Source organism: Oratosquilla oratoria, unplaced genomic scaffold, assembly GCF_046742065.1.
Source record: "Oratosquilla oratoria isolate Oo_2021 unplaced genomic scaffold, ASM4674206v1 SCAFFOLD184, whole genome shotgun sequence".
NCBI classification, from domain to species: domain Eukaryota; kingdom Metazoa; phylum Arthropoda; class Malacostraca; order Stomatopoda; family Squillidae; genus Oratosquilla; species Oratosquilla oratoria.
Genome location: NW_027467537.1, coordinates 130,836 through 152,157, shown reverse-complemented (window position 1 = coordinate 152,157; position 21,322 = coordinate 130,836). Strand labels below are relative to the sequence as shown.

Here is a 21,322-nt window from a genome sequence, read left to right as displayed (position 1 = left end):
AACAGTAAGCATTATACTTTATAATATTACCTATAATAGTAGCCTTAAAAGTAACATGCAAAGGTTATTACACTGAAAGGATTATTCACACTGCAGCCTAAGCAAAGAGAAGACGGCGGTTCCATAAATGATACAATGATAATAAAAATGGATTATAACATGGATTATAAAAATGAAATAGTGAACTGAAATGAAATCGGGCCAAAGGGCCAAAGCCAAAAGGGGGGGGCCCGGGCCCCCATGGGCCCCCCCCCTTATATCCGCGCCTGCATCTTAGCACCTCCTGGATGACGGGTCATCCCTGCACCCTGTCTACTGCTCTGGGTCAGAGGCAGTGTCGCAAGACACAGGACATCCACAGCAAGGCCGCTTCATTAAATTCGGCGACCCCCCTCTCCGTCCCCCCATGCATAAATTCATTGTTGGATTTAGTACGTTGTTTTTTTTCCAAATGCCTTACCCATCTAATTTTGATAATTCTTTCACAAATTTTAGCTATTGTACATGTAAGAGAGATCGGTCTATTGTTAGTAGGGTCTTCCTTATATATTGACACTATATTTGATCTTTTCCAATCTTCTGGAACTTTCCCTTCTTTCAATGAACTGCTTATGTATTTTGTCTGTTTGTTCGTTCCTGCATTCTCTCAAAATCCAGTTTGCCATATCTGGTCCATGCAATTTTCTGACATCGAGATTACTCAAGTGATTCATTATTTCATTTCATTCATTCATTCCTTACTTCTATCTCTTTCATAGGGGGGACTTTCTCCTCCCACTCAATATCTCTAGGTTGTATGTTCTCCCTTGTAAACATCGATTTAAAATGCTTGTTCATAATTTCTGCCATTTCTATTTCCTCTGTGTATTCAACTCCTCCTTGTCGTAGTTTCTCTAATTCTTGTTTGTTTTTCAGTTTGTTGTTTACAAATCTGTAAAATAGTTTTGGTTGATCTTTACATTTTTCTATGACATCTTTTTCATATTTTCTCTTCTTATCTGCACACTTGTACATATTCATTTCTATAACTAGTATATATTTTCAATTTTTCAGGTATTTTGCCTTTTTTCCATTTTATCCAAGCTTTATCCCTTTTGTCTTTTAACTCCCTACATCTTTTGCTGTACCAACACTTTACATATCCTTTTTCTTATTTTTGTCTTGGAACATACTTTTCCACTCCTTTATAAATTTTTGTCAAAATATTCCATTTCTCTTCTACTGCTGTTTCCTCCTTGTGTATCCTTTCCCAGTCTACTTTTTGAAAGAATTCTCATATTTTATAAAAAAAAAAAAAAAATTCTGGTCATCAATCTTACCTTTCTATGTTGTTCACTTTTTTCCATGTATTTTTCTTCATTTAGTTCCAGTTCAACCAATATGTGGTCACTTTTACTTAGTGGTGTCTTATATTCAATCTTGTCCACTATTTCTGGTTCTGATGTGATTATTAGGTCCAGTCTTGATGGTTCTTCTTCATTTCTATACCTAGCATTCTCTTGCATTCATTGTGTCATTGTATATTCTATAATCATATCAAGTAGTACATTTCCCCATAGGTCATCTCCATCTTTCACTGTCATCTCTTCCCAGCAGATTTCTTTACAATTTAAAGTCACCTATTATAACTATTCTTCCTCCATCTTCCATTATCTTATTTATTGTTATCCTTGTGTCTTCTAACATATTTTTGTGTTCTCTCTCTTTCCACAAAGCCGTTTTAGGAGACATATAATTTACTACATACTTCCTGCTCTTCCCATCCCTGTCCTCCACTTCCATCATAATCATCTCTACTCTATTCTTTCCATATGTGACATTCCTCACATTTATATCCTTCTTAGTCAGGAACATAACTCCACCCCCTTGTTTTACCTCTCTGTTTCTAATCCAATGATTATATGCACCATGTCTCTACAATTCCCATTATGTCCGGTTCTTTTTCTTCAGGTAATCATTCAGTTCATTCAAACCTGTTATTAAGCCATCTATATTTGTGTAAGACACTTTTAATTTTCTGCTACTTCAATGTTTTCTGTTTCCCTTCCATTTTTCTCTGCTATGAACCATTTCCTCACTTCATATTCACTACTCTCCAAAAGAATTTCTCTTTTTCTGAATCTGTTCTTTCCTCATTTGTTTTCCCTTAGCTTCTAGTCTTTTTGTTTTCTCATCCTCTCTTTCCTCTTTATTCATTTCTCTTTTTATCCATACCTGTTTATATTGATCACTGTTTGTTAGTTTCCCTGTTTTTTGCTGCTGTTGTTTGCTGCTCCCCTGTTCTACCTCTGCTGTCGTTTGTGACCTGAATTTAACCTTAATTGGTCTGGTCTTATCTGTATTGTATTTCCCTATTCTATAAATTTCTTCAATTTCTTTCCCTGTTTCTTGTTGATCCTCTTGAACTACTTCCAATATCTTGTTTACCTTTTCCTTCTCTTTTACTTTTGTGGTCCTATTTGGGTTATGCTTCTCTTCCATCCCTAATATAATTATACATTTCTTTTTGTTCGCTAAGTCTCTTACTAAATTCTCCTTCTCTCTCATCACTTTAATTACTGTGTCCTTAATTTGATCTTTTGTCTGTTGTGTCACTATATCAATAAATACAACTTTGTTGTTCTCTTGAACTTTTCTCCAACCCTGTGCTTCTTTTGCTATGGACTCTTTATTCTTATTCTTCTTTAATTCCTCATTCTCATTTTTGACTTCTTTTAAGTATCTTTATAATTCTTCTATTTCTTTAGGTTTTGATTCTCCTTCTTTAGTTCTTCCAGTTTATCAACCCTTTGGATGACTAGTATTAATTGTTTAAACCTAACCTCCCATGCTTCGTTCATTTTTTTTTCTTTGTTTGTTTTTTTTTTTTTTTTTTTTTTTTTTTTTTTTTTTTTTTTTTTTTTTTAGATTTACTAGTCGGGGGAGGTTGTCATCTCCTCCCTCATTAAATCCATAAAAGCAGTTATCTTCTCTTTCCATTGAGCTGCTATTATCTATATTTCTGCTTTTGACACCTCTGCTCCCCTGTTCTACCTCGTCTGTGTGTTCTGCACACCTTTTGTTGACATCCTTTCTAACGTCTGGGGCCCGTTTGTCCCCTTCCTCATTTCCTTCCAGTTTCCTCGACAATCCCTCCCTTTCTCCTTTTTTTCCCCACCTTCCCACTACACCACGAGCTTTCCTCTTCCCTACTAATACAACAAAGGTACTCCCTCGTTGTTGAGATCGACGAAACTTTTCCTGGAGTTCCAAACTTCGCGGTCACTTCGACCGATGTGTTTGTGTGCGTGACATTTTATGGGCAAATGAAATGACTGACAGATGGAGATTACAATGTAGTAAAACAAGAATAATACTGTGACACAGTCCATGTAATTGTAAAGAAATTAGATAAATAAGAAACATTATCAAACAGCAATATATATATATATATATATATATATATATATATATATATATATATATATATATATATATATATATATACATACAAGAGGACATACAGCCATACACAATATAGGTTTGAAAATTTTCAACAAACATGAAGTCTAAAAGTCCATTCTCAAGATTCTAAGTTTTTGCTTCTATGTTTTAGAAGTGCTGGAGTGTTTGCATTTATTCTTAGCTTTTGATGCCATTTGTAAACTGCCTACATGCCCTAAGTGGTCACCATCAAGGACTTTTACTCCGAGTTACTTCAAATTTCCAAACCAAGAAAATAAGAATATATTCACTCACCATTCCCAAATGGCATAAAAGCTTCATTTTTGATGAAGTTACCATGTTCATTCAGGAAGTTTTCAGGATTGAACATGTTTGGGAACTTCCAGCGTTTTGGATCCTTATTCGAACTCTCAAGGTGTGGGAAGATTAACGTTCCTAAATTATGACAAATAGTATTTACATTCTGGTTAACCATGAAAGAAGAATTATAATTTTTTCTTCTACAGTTAATATTGGTTTAAAAAAATGGCATATAAATTAGGAAGTGCAAAATTTTACACCAGACAAGTAGAGACAGCCTGATACTGTAATTTATGAATGCCACAAATAAGACAGTTGTGTGTCACATTGAGGAATTTGCTGGTGAAGACCCTACTTCTATTTATCTATATATCTATATACCAAAAAGGCTTGCACCCAGGGGCATAAAAAAAAGGCACTGTGACATACCAAATAATTTCTAACTCATTTATTAAACATCTTAAATTTGTATTTAAAATCAAAACATGTGGAAGATACGGTTTTAAAGGTAGGACATAAGTGTTATTGTGTATCTAAAATTAAAACACAATAAAAAATAAAGCTCATAAATCTCAAAACAAAATAAAACATGTGTGATATTTAATTCTACAGAGTTAAAACAAATTAAAAGGTGCCAATTTTGAAAAATATGCTCTGGAGGAGCAGTAGCTCCATTTGCTCACCTATTAGCTATGTCACTGCATGGAACCACCTCCCATCCATTCATCAACCATTTGTTCCCCTTGTATCTTAGTTTTTTGTGGACGAAAGGCCATTCCTAACCCGTGCCCACTGCCAGGGCCAGACACAACACTTCCACAATAGGGCCCGACAGCCTAGGAAAGTTTACTCCAACAGCTTCAATTAAAATGCGACCCCTCTTCATCCACTCATGCATACATAGAGAAGATGAGGAAACATTCCTTATGACCACATCAATCTGTCGTCCATTCATGACCATCCTCTAGTCACACCTATCTCTTGCCTTCTCCCTTTCCTTTTTTACCCAAAGCCCCTTCATCCCATCCATCCCATTCTCAGTCTTACCCTCAAATTTACTCCATCCACCTCTACCTTCCATGCTCTTTTTACTTGCCTTTGCCAAGATCATCCCAATATTCTTTTATCAATCTCATTTCTTCTCCCAAAAACTTTTCTCATAACTGCCATTCTATATAAAAAAAAAAAAAAAAAATTATATATATATATATATATATATATATATATATATATATACAGGTAGTCGTCGACTTACGACCTATGTGACTTACGACTGATCGACTTTACGACCACGAGATGGTGCAATAATATCTAACATTTAGTAGAGTAATAGAATTGCAATGTTATGCCTGGCAGTGCAGTACATTACTCCGCACGCTGCGAGACGCGAGTACGATAGTTTTCGCAGGCTGCCGGCAGTGTCAGCATCCCAGCCAGCTAAATATTCTTTCATTTTGTTTGTTTGAAGTAAAATGTTTCCTAATTTTGCATTGCATTTTGTATTTTTGTATGTTTTGCAATTAATAAAATGTGTTTTGTTGAAATAAAAAAAAATCCTAATTTTGCCTTACATTTTGTATTTTTGTTTTGCAATTAATAAAATGTAACTATTTTTCTATGCCTAGTCTGTTGTCGATGACAAAATGTTCGGCACAGCATTTTGTATTTTTATGTTTTGTGATTAATGAAATGTAACAGTAAACTTTGTTTATGCCTAGTCTGTTGTCGATAACAATATTTTCGGTACAGTACGTAAACGAAAAGAATGTGTTTCGAAATATTTTTTTCCTAATTTTGCTTTACAATGATTTTAATGTAACCAACAAAAAAGGATTTGTAGGTCAAAGATGACAGGACTTTATTCAGTATGCGTAGGCCTAGGCTACGTTTCCTAACGAAAATGATAAAAAGTTAATGGATATTAAACAACGTAGCTCGAAGATAATAAGATTTTATTCAGTATGCATACGTTTCCTAAAGAAAGTCTGGTGGTAAAATAATACAAAGGTTAACAAATACAGTATTAAATATCATAGGTCAAAGATGATAGGATTTTATTTAATATGCTTAGGCCTAGGCTACGTTTCCCAAAGAAAATCAGATGAAATTATAAAAAGGTTAAAAATACTATACAACATAGTTCAAAGATGCTAAGATTATTTCAGTATGCTAAATATACGATATATATATATATATATATATATATATATATATATATATATATATATATATATATATATATATATATATATATATATTATATAAAGGGTAATATATACTGTATATATATACAGACCGACTTGCGTCCAGATCGACTTACGACCTGTCTGTCGGAACCGAACTCGGTCGTAAGTCGACGACTACCTGTATATATATATATATATATATATATATATATATATATATATATATATATATAAATAAATAAAAATTATCCACGCATATTCTCTCTTTCCTAAGTCCACACATTTCCTTCCTATGTATCTGTTCCTTTCCTAATCCTCTCAATTAACACTCCCATATGCCTTTCCAACTACTCTAATCTACATTTACATTGGTCTCCTTTTGTTTTGAAAAGCGAATCTATCAAGTAGTCTTCCAGTGCTATGACACATTCCTCCCTTTGGCAGACATTAAACAACCCCACAAGCTGATACACTATAAAAGTTCCTTCCTTAATTGGACACACCAAATGACACTCACCCAACCCAGGTGTCCCACCAGCTTTCAGCACTTTCAATGCTCTTTGCACCTCATCTTTTCCTATAGAATTGTTATTTCCCTAACTCCTCTCACTGCCACAATCAATCAATTCCAAAGCTCCTACATATTCAACAATTCTCCAAAATACTCTACTGATCTTCTCACTGCCTTCACTTTCATTAACATCAGTCCATCTGAGCCCTTTACACTTTCCTCTCTACTTCACTCCCTTTCCTTCACTCTCTTTACTTCCTTCCAAAATACCTTTTTATTCTTTTCAAAACTCTGTCAAACTCCTACCTACCCCATTCTACATCAGCTCTCCTCTTTGCCTCTCTCACATTATGTGTTGTTTCTATTTTCTTCTTTTTGTACCTCTCATATGCTTCCCTAGTTCTGCCTTGCAGCCAATCCATAAACCCTCACTTCTTTTCTAACCTTACTTTCACCTTTTTATCCCACCATTCACTACCTTTTCTGTTACTTCCCATCCTCCTAGTCTCACATACCATCTTTGCACATTTCATCACTTCCTCCTCGAAACATATTCTTTCTTCTCCTACTCCTACTTCCCCTTTATCCCCTCACCAACCCCTACACTTCTCTCAGCTCCTGGTATTCTTTCTTCTTTCCTTTCTCATTCAACTTGTTAACTGTGAGCACTTCTTTACCTCCCACCCTTTTTCTCCTCCTCTGCTTTTCTTCCACTCTCAATTTCCCTTCTTACCTCTGAAAATATGATCATCTACAACTATTCTAATCCCTTCTTTGGGTACCACTAGACTGTGTTTGATGATCATCCCCCTTTCCAAATATATCTCCAACATCATCTCTCCTCTACCATTCTTACTTGGTACCCTAAACCTTCATACTACATCTACTAGCTCATCTCCTACTATAACACTTTGATCTCCCAACACCACTACATGTATATTCCTCCCTAAACTCTCTAAAACACTCATCTAAATTTATCCAAAAGCCCCCTTTTCTCTTCACTTTTCTCACCACCAGGACCACATGCATTCACAAAAACCCAGATCTCCCATCCCAATTTCACCTACACCCATTTTAACATTAAACACACTTTCACCCCCTCCATCACACATTTTCCTATTTCATCACTTACCAGCAGAGCAATTCCTTCCCTCCTCACCCTCATCACTATTGACAGCCACCCCATCATACTCCTAAACTCACCCTCACCCTTCAACTTAGTTTCACTTAGCACAAACACATCCATCCTTCTTCTAACTCCCAATATCTTTCCTTCTACTCTCACCTGAACCACAAATACATACATTTATTGACCCATTCTATTCATATTTACTATTAAACCGATCACTTTCACCATAAAGAATCACCTACATCAGATGGAATAAAGGGAAAAGTGCTGCCTAATACGGACAGGACCGAAATAGGCTTTATAAAAAATTCAATAGGATCCTTGTCTATGTTAACTATGAGTATAAATGACTACTGTCAGATAAGTGAAAACTATTTCCCAAGTCACAGAGGGAATGAATGGGAAAATCTCTTTGCATTGTCATTTGTGACACTATATGAATGTATCTATGAATGTGAAGATATATAAATAAATAAATTACTGGTAATTAATAAAGATGAATATAAAAATATAATGTTCCTAGTCGCTTCAATTGTGCTTCCATATTCACATACAACAGATATCAAACATCTCTACTTGCCTCAAAGTATGATGACATAGGACAACTAAATGTAAGCTCCTTATTTCTCACTTGGGTAGCCTATACTGAAGCGACACTTGACACCATGACATTCCCCCTTATTCCAACATAATATTAAGAACCAATTACTCAAATGATATCAATTATTCATGAGGAAGGGTGCGCTCTGTTGTGTTTATGGTGTAGGTGATTGTGTGTATAATTAGTTCTTGTATGATCATTCTTGGCATTCTTTAAATACGATATTGGATAGCATAAAAATAACAGAAAATATTAAACACACTGATCTGGGAACAAAATGAACTCTATATTCTCACCATGTATCATCACATTCCCTACATACCTTGCATCAGTGGTAGCACTGAAAATACCTGTCCTAAATCCAATTTCTCTCACCTTTGGGAATCCTGAAGCCTTGAACCGTGATGTCATGAATGGCAGCGTGTGGTACACCTATGGGGATCAGGCTGGTAAACCGCTGTACCTCATAGATGGTTGCCAATGTATATGGCAGCCTGGCAAATAGGAGTAAATGTATGTAAAAAGAAAATGAAGAAGAAAGAGGAGTACAAGGAGAAGGAGACAGAGGAGGAATGGAAGGAGAAGAGAAAGGAGAAGGATGAAGAGGACAAAGAGGAGAATAAAATGAAAACAGAGCAGGAGGAGAAGAAAGAGAAGGAGGAGGAGAAGGAGCAGGAAAAGAAGGAGAAAGAATAGAGGGAGGAGGAGGAAAAAGTGGTACCATTTACTATCTCCATAACTGTGAGGGTCATCCTTATGGTTCCCTAAGCAATCAGAGGCTGGATTCATTCTCTTACAATATCGATGGTATCAATAGCATGTGTTACAGGATTGCCTTTAGGTAGGTGTGGGAAAGATCTCTTATCCCCCCCAACAATTAGCAATTCTCGAGATTTCAGTCACTACTCTGACACAACCACTATTTCTTGATGTGCTCTCTTTATGTATATGTATACATATTATGTGTGTACAGGTTTTCTTGTCTTGGTTATTTATGGACTATGTAGTGGTATCCAAAACAAGAGTAGGAAGAATCCTGGATGACCATGTCCTTAGGAGAGAGAGTGGGGAAATGTCAGGTCAGTTTTTGGTGGAAGGTAAGTTGAGAGTTGAGGATAGGTAGAGAAAGAGGAAAAAGACAGAAGGTAGAGAGATGCTTAGAGCAAATTATCTAAATGAGAAGGAAAAGGAGTAGGTGCACAAGGAGTCACTGAGAGAAGTGTGGGAGGTGGTGAAGGATAAAGTTGAAGTGGGAGTGGAAGAGAAATTGGGGTGATTCAAAGAGGAAGTGACAAACTGGAAAAATAGTATGTAGAACGAGGAGGATGGGAGGGGGATAGAAGGAAGGGTAGTGAATGGTGGAATGATGAAGTGAAGAAGGTAGTAGAAGAAAAGAAGTGAGCAATCAGGGATTGGTTGCAATGCAGGATGAAAGAAAAATATGAAAAAAAAAAAAAAAAAAAAAAAAAAAAGATATATAAAGGAGGCCAAAAGGAAAGCAGATATCAAACAGGGGAGGAGTATGACAGAAAATTTGAGCAATAAAAAGATTTTATGGAAGAAAATTAAGAGAGGAAGAAGTGTCAGATGGACAGGAAAAGATGGGAGACGCAGATAGACAGATCTTGGCATAGGGGGGGGGGAGGTGTCTTTGGGCCATGGTGGATTTGGAAAAAGCTTATGACAAAGTGGACAGGGGGGAGGTGATGTGGGAGATTTTGCAGGTGTGTGGGATTAGGGGAGGGCTGTTAAGGGTAGTCATGAGTTTTTGCAAGAGTAAAGCCTGTGTTGGAATGGGAAGTGAGGAGAGTGAGTGGTTTGAGGTGAGGGTGGGACTGCATCGGGGATGTCATGTCACTGTGGCTGTTCAATATATACAAGGATTGGGTAGTACAGGTGGGGGTGAGGGTGAAAGGCAGGGGACAGGAGATGGTTAAAGAGAATAGAGAAAAGTGGGAGGTGAGCCAGTTGCTGTTTGCTGATGACACCGCCCTTGTTGCAGGGTCAGACAGGGGATTAAGGGAGTTGGTGGCAGAGTTTGTGAGGGTGTGCTGAAGGAGAGGGTTGGAGGTGGGTATGATGATGAGATGTGCAAGGGGAGAGGATGGCGGTGAGTTGGAGGTGAATCTTGAAAAAGAGGGGCTGGAAGGAGTGGATAGCCTTATTTATCTAGGGTCACATGTGGCAGGAAAGGGAGGAGTGGAGGCGCAGATGGAACGTGGATTGAGAAAAGCGAGTAAATGCCTTGAAGGATTAAAAAGTGTCATGAGAAATAGGCATCTGGGACTGGATGCAAAGAATAGATTGTATTTGCCTATTTTACCTAGTTGTATTTTGTGGGAAGGGGAGCTACGCTCGTGGTGTCCCACCTTTGTATCTCACAGTGTTTAGTTTGCTTTTAAACTCATGAATGGTTTTTGTGCACACTATTTCATTGTCCAGTTTGTTCCAAGTGTCTACCACTCTTATGTGGAAAACTGTTTTTCTTCAGATCTCTTCTGTAGCTATGTTTTTTTTATTTTCTTTCCATGTCCTCTTGTGCTTCTCCTGTCCCAGTTTAACAAGTCCTCTCTATCAAGTATTTCTGTGCCTTTCATGATTCTGTAGATGGTCAGTAGGTCACCTCTCTCTCTTCTTTGCTCCAAAGTTGGTAAATCTAGTTTAGCCAATCTCTCCTCATATGACAAGTTTGCGAGTGCAGGTGCCATTTTTGTTGCTGCTCTCTGGATTCTTTCTATTTTCTTTATATTCTTTTTGGTACTGGGTAACCACAATGTCGCTGCATATTCTAGTCTAGGCCTTATCAGTGTGACCAATATCTTTTTAATGATTTCTTCGTCCAAATATGTAAATGCCACTTTTATTGATCTTAGCAAGTTGTAAGATTCTCCAACAATTTTGTTTATCTGTTTGTCATAGGACAAGTCGTTTAAGATGATTACACCCAGATCTTTTTTGGATCCCTCCTTCTTTACCTCCTTGGTTCCAATTTTATATTGTTCCCTTGTATCCCTCCTATATGTTCAAGTTTCTTTAATAATTTTTTGTGTGGTACTTCGTCAAAAGCTTTTTGTAAGTCCAGGAAGGCACAGTCAGCCCATCCATTCCTTTCTTGCACTATGTCTATTAATCTTGAGTAGAAACATATTAAGTTTGTGGTACATGATCTTCTTTGTCTGAACTCAAATTGTCTTGGGTTTATTATATTGTTGTCTTCCAGGTGTTTTACCCATCTATTCTTGATGATTTTCTCACAAATTTTGGCTACAGTGCTTGTTAATGAGACTGGCCTATAGTTAGTTGGTTCTTCCTTGTTTCCTCCTTTATATATTGGTACAATGTTAGCATTTTTCCAGTCTTTTGGTATTTTTCCTTCTTTGAGTGAGCAATTTATTATATTATGTATTTTGTCCGTTAGTTCTTCTTTGCATTCTTTTAAGAATCCAATTTGCAATTCCATCCGGGCCATGTGATTTCCTGACATCAAGGTTCGATAGGTGTTCTAATATTTCTTTTTGTGCTATTGTTATGTTGCCTTTCATTACCTTCGTTCCAATATTGTGTTTTCTCTCTAGTGAAGACAGAATTAAAGTGATTTTTCATTATTTCGGCCATTTCTAAATCTTCTGTGTATTCTATATTTCCTTGGCATAGTTTCACCATTTCTTGCTTTTTTTAAGTTTATCATTCACATATCGATAGAATAGTTTGGGTTGCTCTTTGCATTTATCTATAATATCCTTTTCATGGTTCCTTTTTTCCTCGCTTCTCACTTTAACATACTCATTTCTATAGTTTGTATAGACTTGCCATTTTCCATTTTCTTTTTTTATCTTTTCTCCACCTTTTCCAAACTCTGTCCCTTCTGTCTTTTGCCTCACTACATCTTTTGTTGAACCAGCATTTAATGTACACTCTCTCTCGCTTCTGTCTTGGTACGTGCTTATTTACCCCTTCATTGTAATTATCCATCAAGATATTCCATTTCTTTTACATTTTTGTCTCTTCCATGTAAAACTTTTCCCAGTTTGCATTCTGGAAGAATTTCTTTAGTTTTGCAAAGTCCGTTTTGTTGCACATCAATCTTCCTTTCCTATGATTTTCATTTCTCTCCATGTATATTTCTTCCTTTAGTTCAGTTTTAATGAGTATATGGTCACTCTTTCCAATTGGTGTCTTGTATTGGATTTTATCCACAATTTCAGGTTCTGCTGGTTTCGATGGCTCTTCGTTGTTTCTGTATCTCGTGTTTTCACTGACCCACTGAGTCACTGTGTATTCCATGGTCATATCTATTAGTACATTACCCCCACAAGTTGTCTCCTCCTTGTACTGTCATGTTTTCCCAACAAATTTCTTTGCAATTGAAGTCCCCCATAATTACCAGATTACCCCCTCCCATTAGTATCTCGTTTAATGATTGCCTTGTATCCTCTAACATTTTTGTATGCTCGTTCTCTTTCTAAGCGTTTGTTTTTGAGGGCACATAAGTCACCACAAACTTTCTACTTTTCATGTTCTTGTCTTCGACTTTTATCATGATTAGTTCTACATTACCTTTGCCCTCCACTATTTTTGTCACATTCAAGTTTTTCTTGACCAAGAACATGATTTCTCCTCCCTGTTTTTTGTCTCTGTTTTTAATTCAGTAATTATATAGTCCATTTCCAACATTGATGGATGGTATTTCGCCCCTTAGTTTAGTCTCCACAATTCCCATTATGTCTGTCTTTTCTTCTAGCAGTTAATCATTAAGTTCTTTCAGTCCTGAAATTAATCCGTCGATGTTGGTATAGTATAGGCCACTTTCAATTTTCTTCTCTCTCCATTTTTTTTTTTTTTTTTTATTGTGCTGCTGACATTTAATGGGGCAGAGACTTGGAAATTAAGAGACACAGAGAGGAAAAGTTTGAATGTGTTTGAGGTGAAATATCTGAGAAGTATGGCAAGGGTTACAATTTTGGATAGAGTGAGAAGTGAGGAGGTGAGGAGGAGAGCAGGAGTGGAAAAGGAGATGGTAGACAGGACTGATAGAAGAGTATTGGGATGGTTTGGACACATGGAAAGAATTGAGTGAAGAAAAACTAATAAAAGAGGTGTGTAAGGCAGCGGGGGGGGGGTTGGATTTGAGGGGGCAACTGAGGATGAGATGGATGGATGGGTTGAAAGGGGTTTTGAGCAAGATGGGAATGTCTGTTCAGCATGGAAGGGAGAAGGCAGGAGATAGGGGAGAGTGGCTGTGTATATATGGTATTGTTATGTAATGAAGGGAGGGGTGGGGGAGAGGGGTAGGGAGTGCTTATTTGTGAATGGTATTTTGACACAGCCCAAAGGGATTTCTCCCCATCTTGTTTTTCTGCATTAGGGGACGGAAAGGTGGTCACTGATTAAATGGAACAGCCTAGCTGTGGTACTATGTCTTGCTTGATTGCTTCTGACCCAGAGCAGTGGGCAGAATACAGGGAGGACCCATCACCCATGAGGAGCTAAGATGAGAGGGAGGAAAGGATGGTTGGTGGGAGTGGAATGAGTGGGAGTGGGTATGTACCTTTGACTTGGCTACCTCCCTTATAAGGCAGGAAAAGTTCTTGGTATATAGATAGGTTATTTTAGCTTTTACTCGAGAATATTTAGATTTTCAGATACTAAAACATTGACTGAAAACTTCAAAGCTTGTGGAAATCCAAATGTAAATGCTCTTTCATGGATTTTGCTCCTGATTGAAAATGTTTAATTTTTTTTTTTTTTACATTATATTAACCTATCTTTTCTCGGAGATCTTCACTTACAGCTTCAAAATGTTGAAAATCCCTGCTGTAGATGACAGAATTAATCAACTGAAAAAGTAGTGCCTTAGACTCCTCTTACACGATTACCCCTGACCATTACTGCATAAACTCACTTCTCCATGTTTGCAAAAGACGGTATATTCCCCAAGCCAACAACGGTTTCAAGTTCTTTTTGGACGCGTGTCTGTACTTCCGGATGTTCTGTCATGAGCTGAAGAGCCTTGTTGATGGTAGAGGACGTAGTCTCACTTCCTGCGATGAACAACTCTACAACAATTGCCATCAGTTGTGTTTCTGAAAAAAAAAAGAATGTGAAAATGCCAGGTAAAGAACAAAAAATGTGCATGATTTCTGATATTTTTAAAGACAATGTCCAGTATCTGAAAGTGTCTACTCTTAATCTATGGTGTAAGTTACAATCAACCAATGCAAGCAGCTTACTCCTTCTCACTGACTCTAGGTCGTAGGCCTCTGCGTCTCATAAGAACACATGAAGGAGACTGCAAGAGACCATAAGGCTTACACTAGGCAGTTCCATGTCCATTACCACCTATCTTCCCCACGTAGTTGATATCCCCATTTCTATATTTCAAAGATACTGTCTTTGAAATATAGAAATGGAGGTATTATTAACTACAGAGACAAAATGGCAAAGGCAAGAACAGTTTTGCCAAGAGCTTTACTTGTCAAATACCGTAGTTATATCTGTAAATTCATCTGCGGACATTAGGAGTATACCAAAGTTTCTTAAGAAGAAGTGCTGGCTCTAAAAAGTATGAAACAAAGCAAAGCAACTAAGGAAGATGGCATATCGACAGATCTTCTGAAAGACTCGGTGAAAAAAGTTCATTGTAAATAAACTAAGTTATATACCCAGGGTTTACATCAGGATAGCATTCCTGAATCATGGTATAATGTTATAGTGATTCTACTTCACAAAAAAAAAAAAAAAAAAAAAAAAAAAAAAAAAAAAAAAAAAAAAAAAAAAAAAAAAAAACCAGGAAGACCTTAGTAACTACCGACTGATTAGTTGATCAATCTCCAAGATCCTTACAAATAAATAAAATAAAGTTTTAGACAAAAACCAACCAAAAGGGCAGGTTTTAGAAGTGGATATCTGACTCTAGACCAGTGGTTCTCAACCGGGGGGAAATTTGGATGTTTCAGGGGGGAAATTCTAGTCTGAAATTAAAATTCTGGAAATTATTAGAAAATAATTAGAAAATACACTCAAACCTCGGCATGGAAGCCGACCACGAATCGTTGCTATTTCATACTCAGGTGAGGTGGCTCTCGAAGGGAAACATGTTGCAGCGAGTCCTGGAATTGTTTGATGAGGTGGTAGCCTTCCTTCGGGCCCAAGAGGATGTTGTGCTTCTGGAGGCGTTGGAGGGTGAGTTTTTCCGTGTGCGGCTGTCCTACTTGTCCGATATTTCCCGTGCATTGAACGAGCTCAACAGGAAACTGCAGGGCAAAGGGATCAACATTCTTTTTCAGTCGGACAAGATCAGAGCTTTCGTGGCTAAACTGGAACTGTGGAAGAAAAGAGCGGGGAGTGGAAGTTTTTCCTCATTCCTCGCTCTCAACGAATGTGTGGAGGATATGGAGGATGGTCTGCCTGATCCAATAGCCGAGGATATCAAACAACACCTCGAAGGCTTGGAGGAAGAATTCAAGTATTACTTCCCGGGGATCAAAAACGAGAGCAACGAGAACAAGCTTATCAGAGACCCATTTCAGAGGAACGTTGATGATGTGCCAGACGCATGGCGGGAAAAGTTCCTGGACTTGAAAAATGACTCTGCAGCGAAGGATGCCTTCCAGAATATGGAACTGGAAGAGTTTTGGACCCAAGTCCGAGGAACCTACCCGCTTCTTGCGACCAATGCTCTGCGGATATTGGTCCAGTTTTCTTCCACCTACCTGTGTGAGACAGGATTTTCGGCACTGGTACACCTCAAAACAAAAGCACGCAACAAGTTAGAAGTGGAGGCGGATCTACGATGTGCGCTCTCCATAACTCCCCCAGACATTGAAGGACTCGTGATAGGCAAACAATGCCAGAAGTCACACTAAAATGCTGTGTTAGTGTTAGTGTTCTTATTCAATACAATTTAATGTTAGCTGTGTTAGTGCATTTGAAAAATAAACTAGTAAATAGTCTCAGTGTGTTTTAACTGTTCTTTCTCTCATACACATGAAGGGGGAAATCTGGATGGTTGAATTGGGTGCAGGGGGAAATGACAGAAAATAGGTTGGGAACCACTGCTCTAGACCATTTCCAGACGATGAATCAACTAATCGAGAAGGCCTTCAACTCCATAGAACAAACAGCAATACTAAATTCGCTATGGGAAAAGGGTGCAAACGAACACATTGTAAGGATTCTAGAAAACATTTGTGACAACAATATCTTTGTGAATCAATTATATAAAGGTACAAAAATATTCAGAGGGGATCGAGTACAACGTGATACAATTTCACTCAGACTATTTACTGCATGCCTGGAAGAGATTTTCAGAAGGTTGAGTTCGGAAGAGAAAGATTTGAAGATTAATGACAAATGTTTTAATTAAAAAAGATTTGCTGATGACAACATCCTTATTCTAGAAAAATAAAAATAACTTGCAAGATATGCTGAATGATCTGAAGAAGGAAAGTCTTAGAGTAGGTTAGGAGATGAATTAGAGTAAAACGAAAGTAATGAATGGATAAAACAAAATTTCAAAGTAAAGAAATTATAGTTGATGGTGAATTCGATAGTTGAAGAGCATAATTATTTGGACCAGATGCTAAAAGTGACTAAAAGATCATGGAAATGAAATAAGGTGCATTACAGTAGGCTGAAAAACTTTGGTAAACATTTAATTATTATGAGAGGCTCTCTACCTTTAAGTCTGAAATGCAAAGTCTCCAATAAATGCATAGTGCCACCCATTATATATGAATATGAGACTTGAAAACTGACGAAGGCGACAGTGCACAGTGGAGAATAGAGAGATCAACAAAGGAATACAAAGAAGAGCTGACAACAACAGACCTATTAGTCCTTACGGGGAAGCTTGCGAATTAAAAGGGAGTTTGGACAGTGGAAATTATTTAAAAAAGAGGGACTCAATTTAATTGTATGAGCTCACGGTGCTGAGAAATAAGTTAGATTGGGATTAGACTCTATATATTGATCTAGTCATTTTCTGTAAGTGTCAAATGTATTTGAACCTACAATATGAATAGGTAGTTTGTTCCAAACATTTGCAATGCGGTTAAAGAAGAAAAATATATATTCATTGGTGTTTGATCTCTTATTGAGTACAATTTTTAATCATTATTTCCCATGACATTACTAAGGCCCACAATAAAATAATCATCTATGTTCACATTAATGAGACCATGAGACATTTTAAAGATAAGCTGAATAAATCAAGTTCATGTAGCCAAGCCCTTCCTTACTTAATTATTGTATATATTTATTGTATATGTATCTCCTTTAATGTATATGTCACACTTCTTTATTATACATGAGTACTTAATATCAACATATATCTATTGTAAATGTATTGTATAAGTAAGCCTATGTAGTCATTACATTATATAAGTGCCCTATACATAATTATATAACCGAATATATATACGTCATTAGGCGTACGCTAAACGCGTATGCGTCTATGCCAATTGTACACGTCGTAGAATTAAGGAACTAAATATATGTTACCCTTAACCATTTTGCATGCATATTCATCATTATATGTAATTGTTCTCTTGTTGCTGTATATTTCTATGTATATACCTAGATATGTTAGTATGTATTGTTTTGCCCAATCTTTTTCCCGCCTAGCAACAATGTAACAGAAAGTAGGCCACGGGCGCGTCTTATTTTTGAATTTGTCAAAAAAAAAAAAAAAAAAAAAAAAAAAAAAAAAAAAAACGGGGGTGGCCCCCCTTAATGCCCAGCTAGGCCCCCCCAAGCATTCGCTTGTGACAGATCACTTCCTGTATTACTTGTGTGTAGACCTCCGCAAAAAACTCCAACCAAGATACTGCGTGTTTGGCACTTACCACATTGGTGACCCTGGAGTGACCGTGCCCAAGTGACCCTAATACCCAGTGCTCCATACCTAAGTGATTTAGGGTCATACACATTACGTGGTTAAGTGCCTATGCGTATTCATAAACTGTGACTCGGCACGCGCATGGAATTACGCATTTACGAACTTCAAAGTGCGCAAGAAATAATCGGAGTGTGCGGCCAAGATCTAAGAATATAAGGTCTAACCACTTCCGACCGAATTTCGAGGGAGTTGGCGCAGCGGGCCCGTGAACGTCACCTGGCTGTTCAAAGTGGGGTTAGCGGGTCCTATAGCTGTCAGTTGAAGTTGGTCCGTCGTTCGAAAATGACGTCGCCTTCGCTCGCACCGCTCCACTCAATTAGTTATATTCTGACAAATATTATATAAAATATATATATAAATATATATAAAATATTATAGTTCCTGTCTATATATATGAATATATAATATATATGATATATAATATATATATAATATATAAAATATTATAGTTCCTGTCTTCCTTGGCGTTTCACAGTTTTCTTCAGTGTATCACAAAGAGAAAATGGACGCATCCAAATGACGTCAGAAGCTGCGCAGAACTGCTCCAGCGGTTAGACCTGTTTACTTAGACCTTGTGTGCGGCATTGTTCAGTCCTGATCTACACGCAACACGTATACGATACGCAACACGTATACTGGGAAACATCCGACAACAACATGAATTCCCCTTCTCCGCCTACAACCACTGCAGCCACTTCAACGACGACAGCAGCAGCAGGAAGCACTTCTTCCTCTACGCATTCCACGACTTCCGCCGCCGTCGCCGTTCGACCTCCACCATTCGACGAAGCATCGCCGGCAAGATGGTTTTCGTTGCTAGAGGCGCAATTTGCACTAGCTAACATAACCGTCCCCCAAACTAAGTTCAACCATGCACTTGCGAACTTAACCATCCCTGTGCTCAACCAGCTCGACGACGATGTCGTTACTTCCGGTGACTACGACCGCTTGAAGAAGGCGCTAATCGACGTCCTTACCAGGTCTCCGCCGGAACTCTTCGATGCCTTGGTCCATCAGAACAATATAATGTATGATAAGCCGACGACCTTCCTACGAGAACTTCGCACCATAGGTAAGCAACTCGGTGTCGACGACGACTTCATCCGCCTAAAATTTTTACGTGCAGTGCCAAGTGACATACGACCACTACTTGTTACACACGCAGGTTCCCTTGATGAGTTAGCCCGTGTCGCTGACACTCTCATGGCCCATGGCCACGGAAACAAAGGGATAAGTGCGTCATCAGTGAACAAGCCTGTGCCAAGGGCTCCACAGAGTGATAGTGTGCCACTGTTTCGTAGTGGTAACCCCACTACACGTGTTTCAACACCCACTACCTTTCCACTCGGATTAACTCCCTTCTACGACGGTCAAAGACCACGAGTGTGCCGTTACCACCTCTTCTACGGCAACAGTGCTAGAACTTGCAAACAATGGTGCATATTGTCCCACACTAGTGCTAACGTGTTGCCTAGCTCACGCCCCAGTTCACGACCTAACTCACGTTCTTCATCCCCAGGACCTCAGCTTAACACGTCGGGAAACTTGATGGGCAGTCTGTAGAAGTATCCCTTGCAACCGCAGGACTGCCTCTCGTCATTAGTGCCACTATAGGTTGCAAGAACTATGAATTCCTTATAGATACCGGTTCTCAAGTCTCGCTCATTCCCTATGACCCAAGTTTAACTCCACTGCTCCGTTCCACGGTAGTACAACTTACTACTGCTTCCGGTACCCGTATTCGTACGTACGGTGAAGTCGACGTGGAACTTGGGATTCGACGTATCAGACGTTCTCTCCCATGGTCATTCGTCGTTGCTGATGTTGTCCGCCCAATTCTTGGTACCGATTTTTTAACCCATAACTCACTAGTAGTTGATTGTAGAAATCGCCTCCTCTCTGATCTTTCCACTGCATGCACCATTCCTCTTAAGGCTTCTCCTCTCCCTATCTCTTCACATGCGGTACATTATGGGGATATTGATTCAAGAGCCATTGCTCTTCTTTCAAAATTCCCCGTACTTACCGCGCCCCGACAACTGTCTGATCCTCCACCAGTAGAAACTACAACCTATCATCATATTGATACAGGTGATTCTTCCCCTATATCCTTTAAAGTAAGGCCATTGACAGGTGAGAAGCTCAAAGCGGCTAAGGATGAGTTTCAATTTTTGCTTAATGCAGGGATCATACGACGCTCCAACTCACCTTGGGCGTTCCCACTTCATTTGGTTCCCAAGAAAGAACCACATTCCTGGAGACCTTGCGGAGATTACCGAGGTCTCAACAATGTAACTGTAAATGACAAATATCCCATACCACACTTGCGCTCTCTCACCATGTCACTTAAGAATAAGGTCATATTCACTAAGTTAGACTTACAACGTGCATATCTGCAGATTCCTGTAGCTGAACAAGATATTCCTAAGACTGCGATATGCACGCCATTTGGTTTATTTGAATTTTTGTACATGCCCTTTGGATTGAAAAATGCCGGAGCCACTTTTCAGCGCTTTATAGATACCCTCTTAGCTAACGTAAACAACACGTTTACGTACCTTGATGATGTACTGATTGCTAGTGAGACCCTTGAAGAACATATTTCAGATGTTCAAACTGTTCTTTCCATTTTGGCTTAGCATAACATGCGACTTTCTCTTGACAAATGTCAATTCTTCAAGTCAAACCTTACCTTTCTCGGTTACGAGATTAGCTCAAAAGAGATTGAGACGCCTAAAGACCGTACCACGGCCATTTCACATTTCCCTTTGCCTCAGACTTCACAGGCTTTGCGGCGTTTCATGGGTATGATCAATTTTTTTCGGCCCATGATTCCTAATTTTGCAACCGTAGCCTATTCCCTTATTGAGCTTCTTAAACAATACCCTTCTTCAAAGTGTCTCACTTGGACTGACGCAGCAAAGGACTCCTTCAATAATTTGAAGCAAGCCTTACTGGACTGTCCAACCTTAGCTTACCCTTCCCTATTACCGACAAACTACCAACTCGTGACTGACAGTTCAAGCCTAGCCGTTGGCGCCGCTCTCTATCAAGTTATAGACGGCGAGCCAACGCCCCTAGGATTCTACTCGAAGAAACTCTCTGACACACAACGCATCTATTCCACCTACGACCGCGAGTTATTAGCTGCTTACCTCGCAGTTTTGCATTTCAGGACTCTCATTGACGGACATACAGTAACCCTATTTCTTGACCACAAACCCCTCGTAGCTGCCTTTTACTCTAAATCTCT

General features: G+C 38.4%; 1 protein-coding gene across 1 annotated transcript in view; it reads right to left on the bottom strand.

The window, feature by feature from the left end:
• The window catches only part of LOC143022803 (cytochrome P450 2D15-like), a 145,315-nt gene that overhangs the window by 8,188 nt on the left and 115,805 nt on the right, over positions 1 to 21,322 (bottom strand). Inside the window, exons 8-10 of the mRNA XM_076181174.1 lie at positions 14,074 to 14,254; positions 8,547 to 8,665; positions 3,739 to 3,879 (exon numbers count right to left, since the gene is read on the bottom strand). Coding sequence (XP_076037289.1) covers positions 3,739 to 3,879; positions 8,547 to 8,665; positions 14,074 to 14,254 — 441 coding nt within the window. The remainder of the gene's footprint in view (positions 1 to 3,738; positions 3,880 to 8,546; positions 8,666 to 14,073; positions 14,255 to 21,322) is intronic.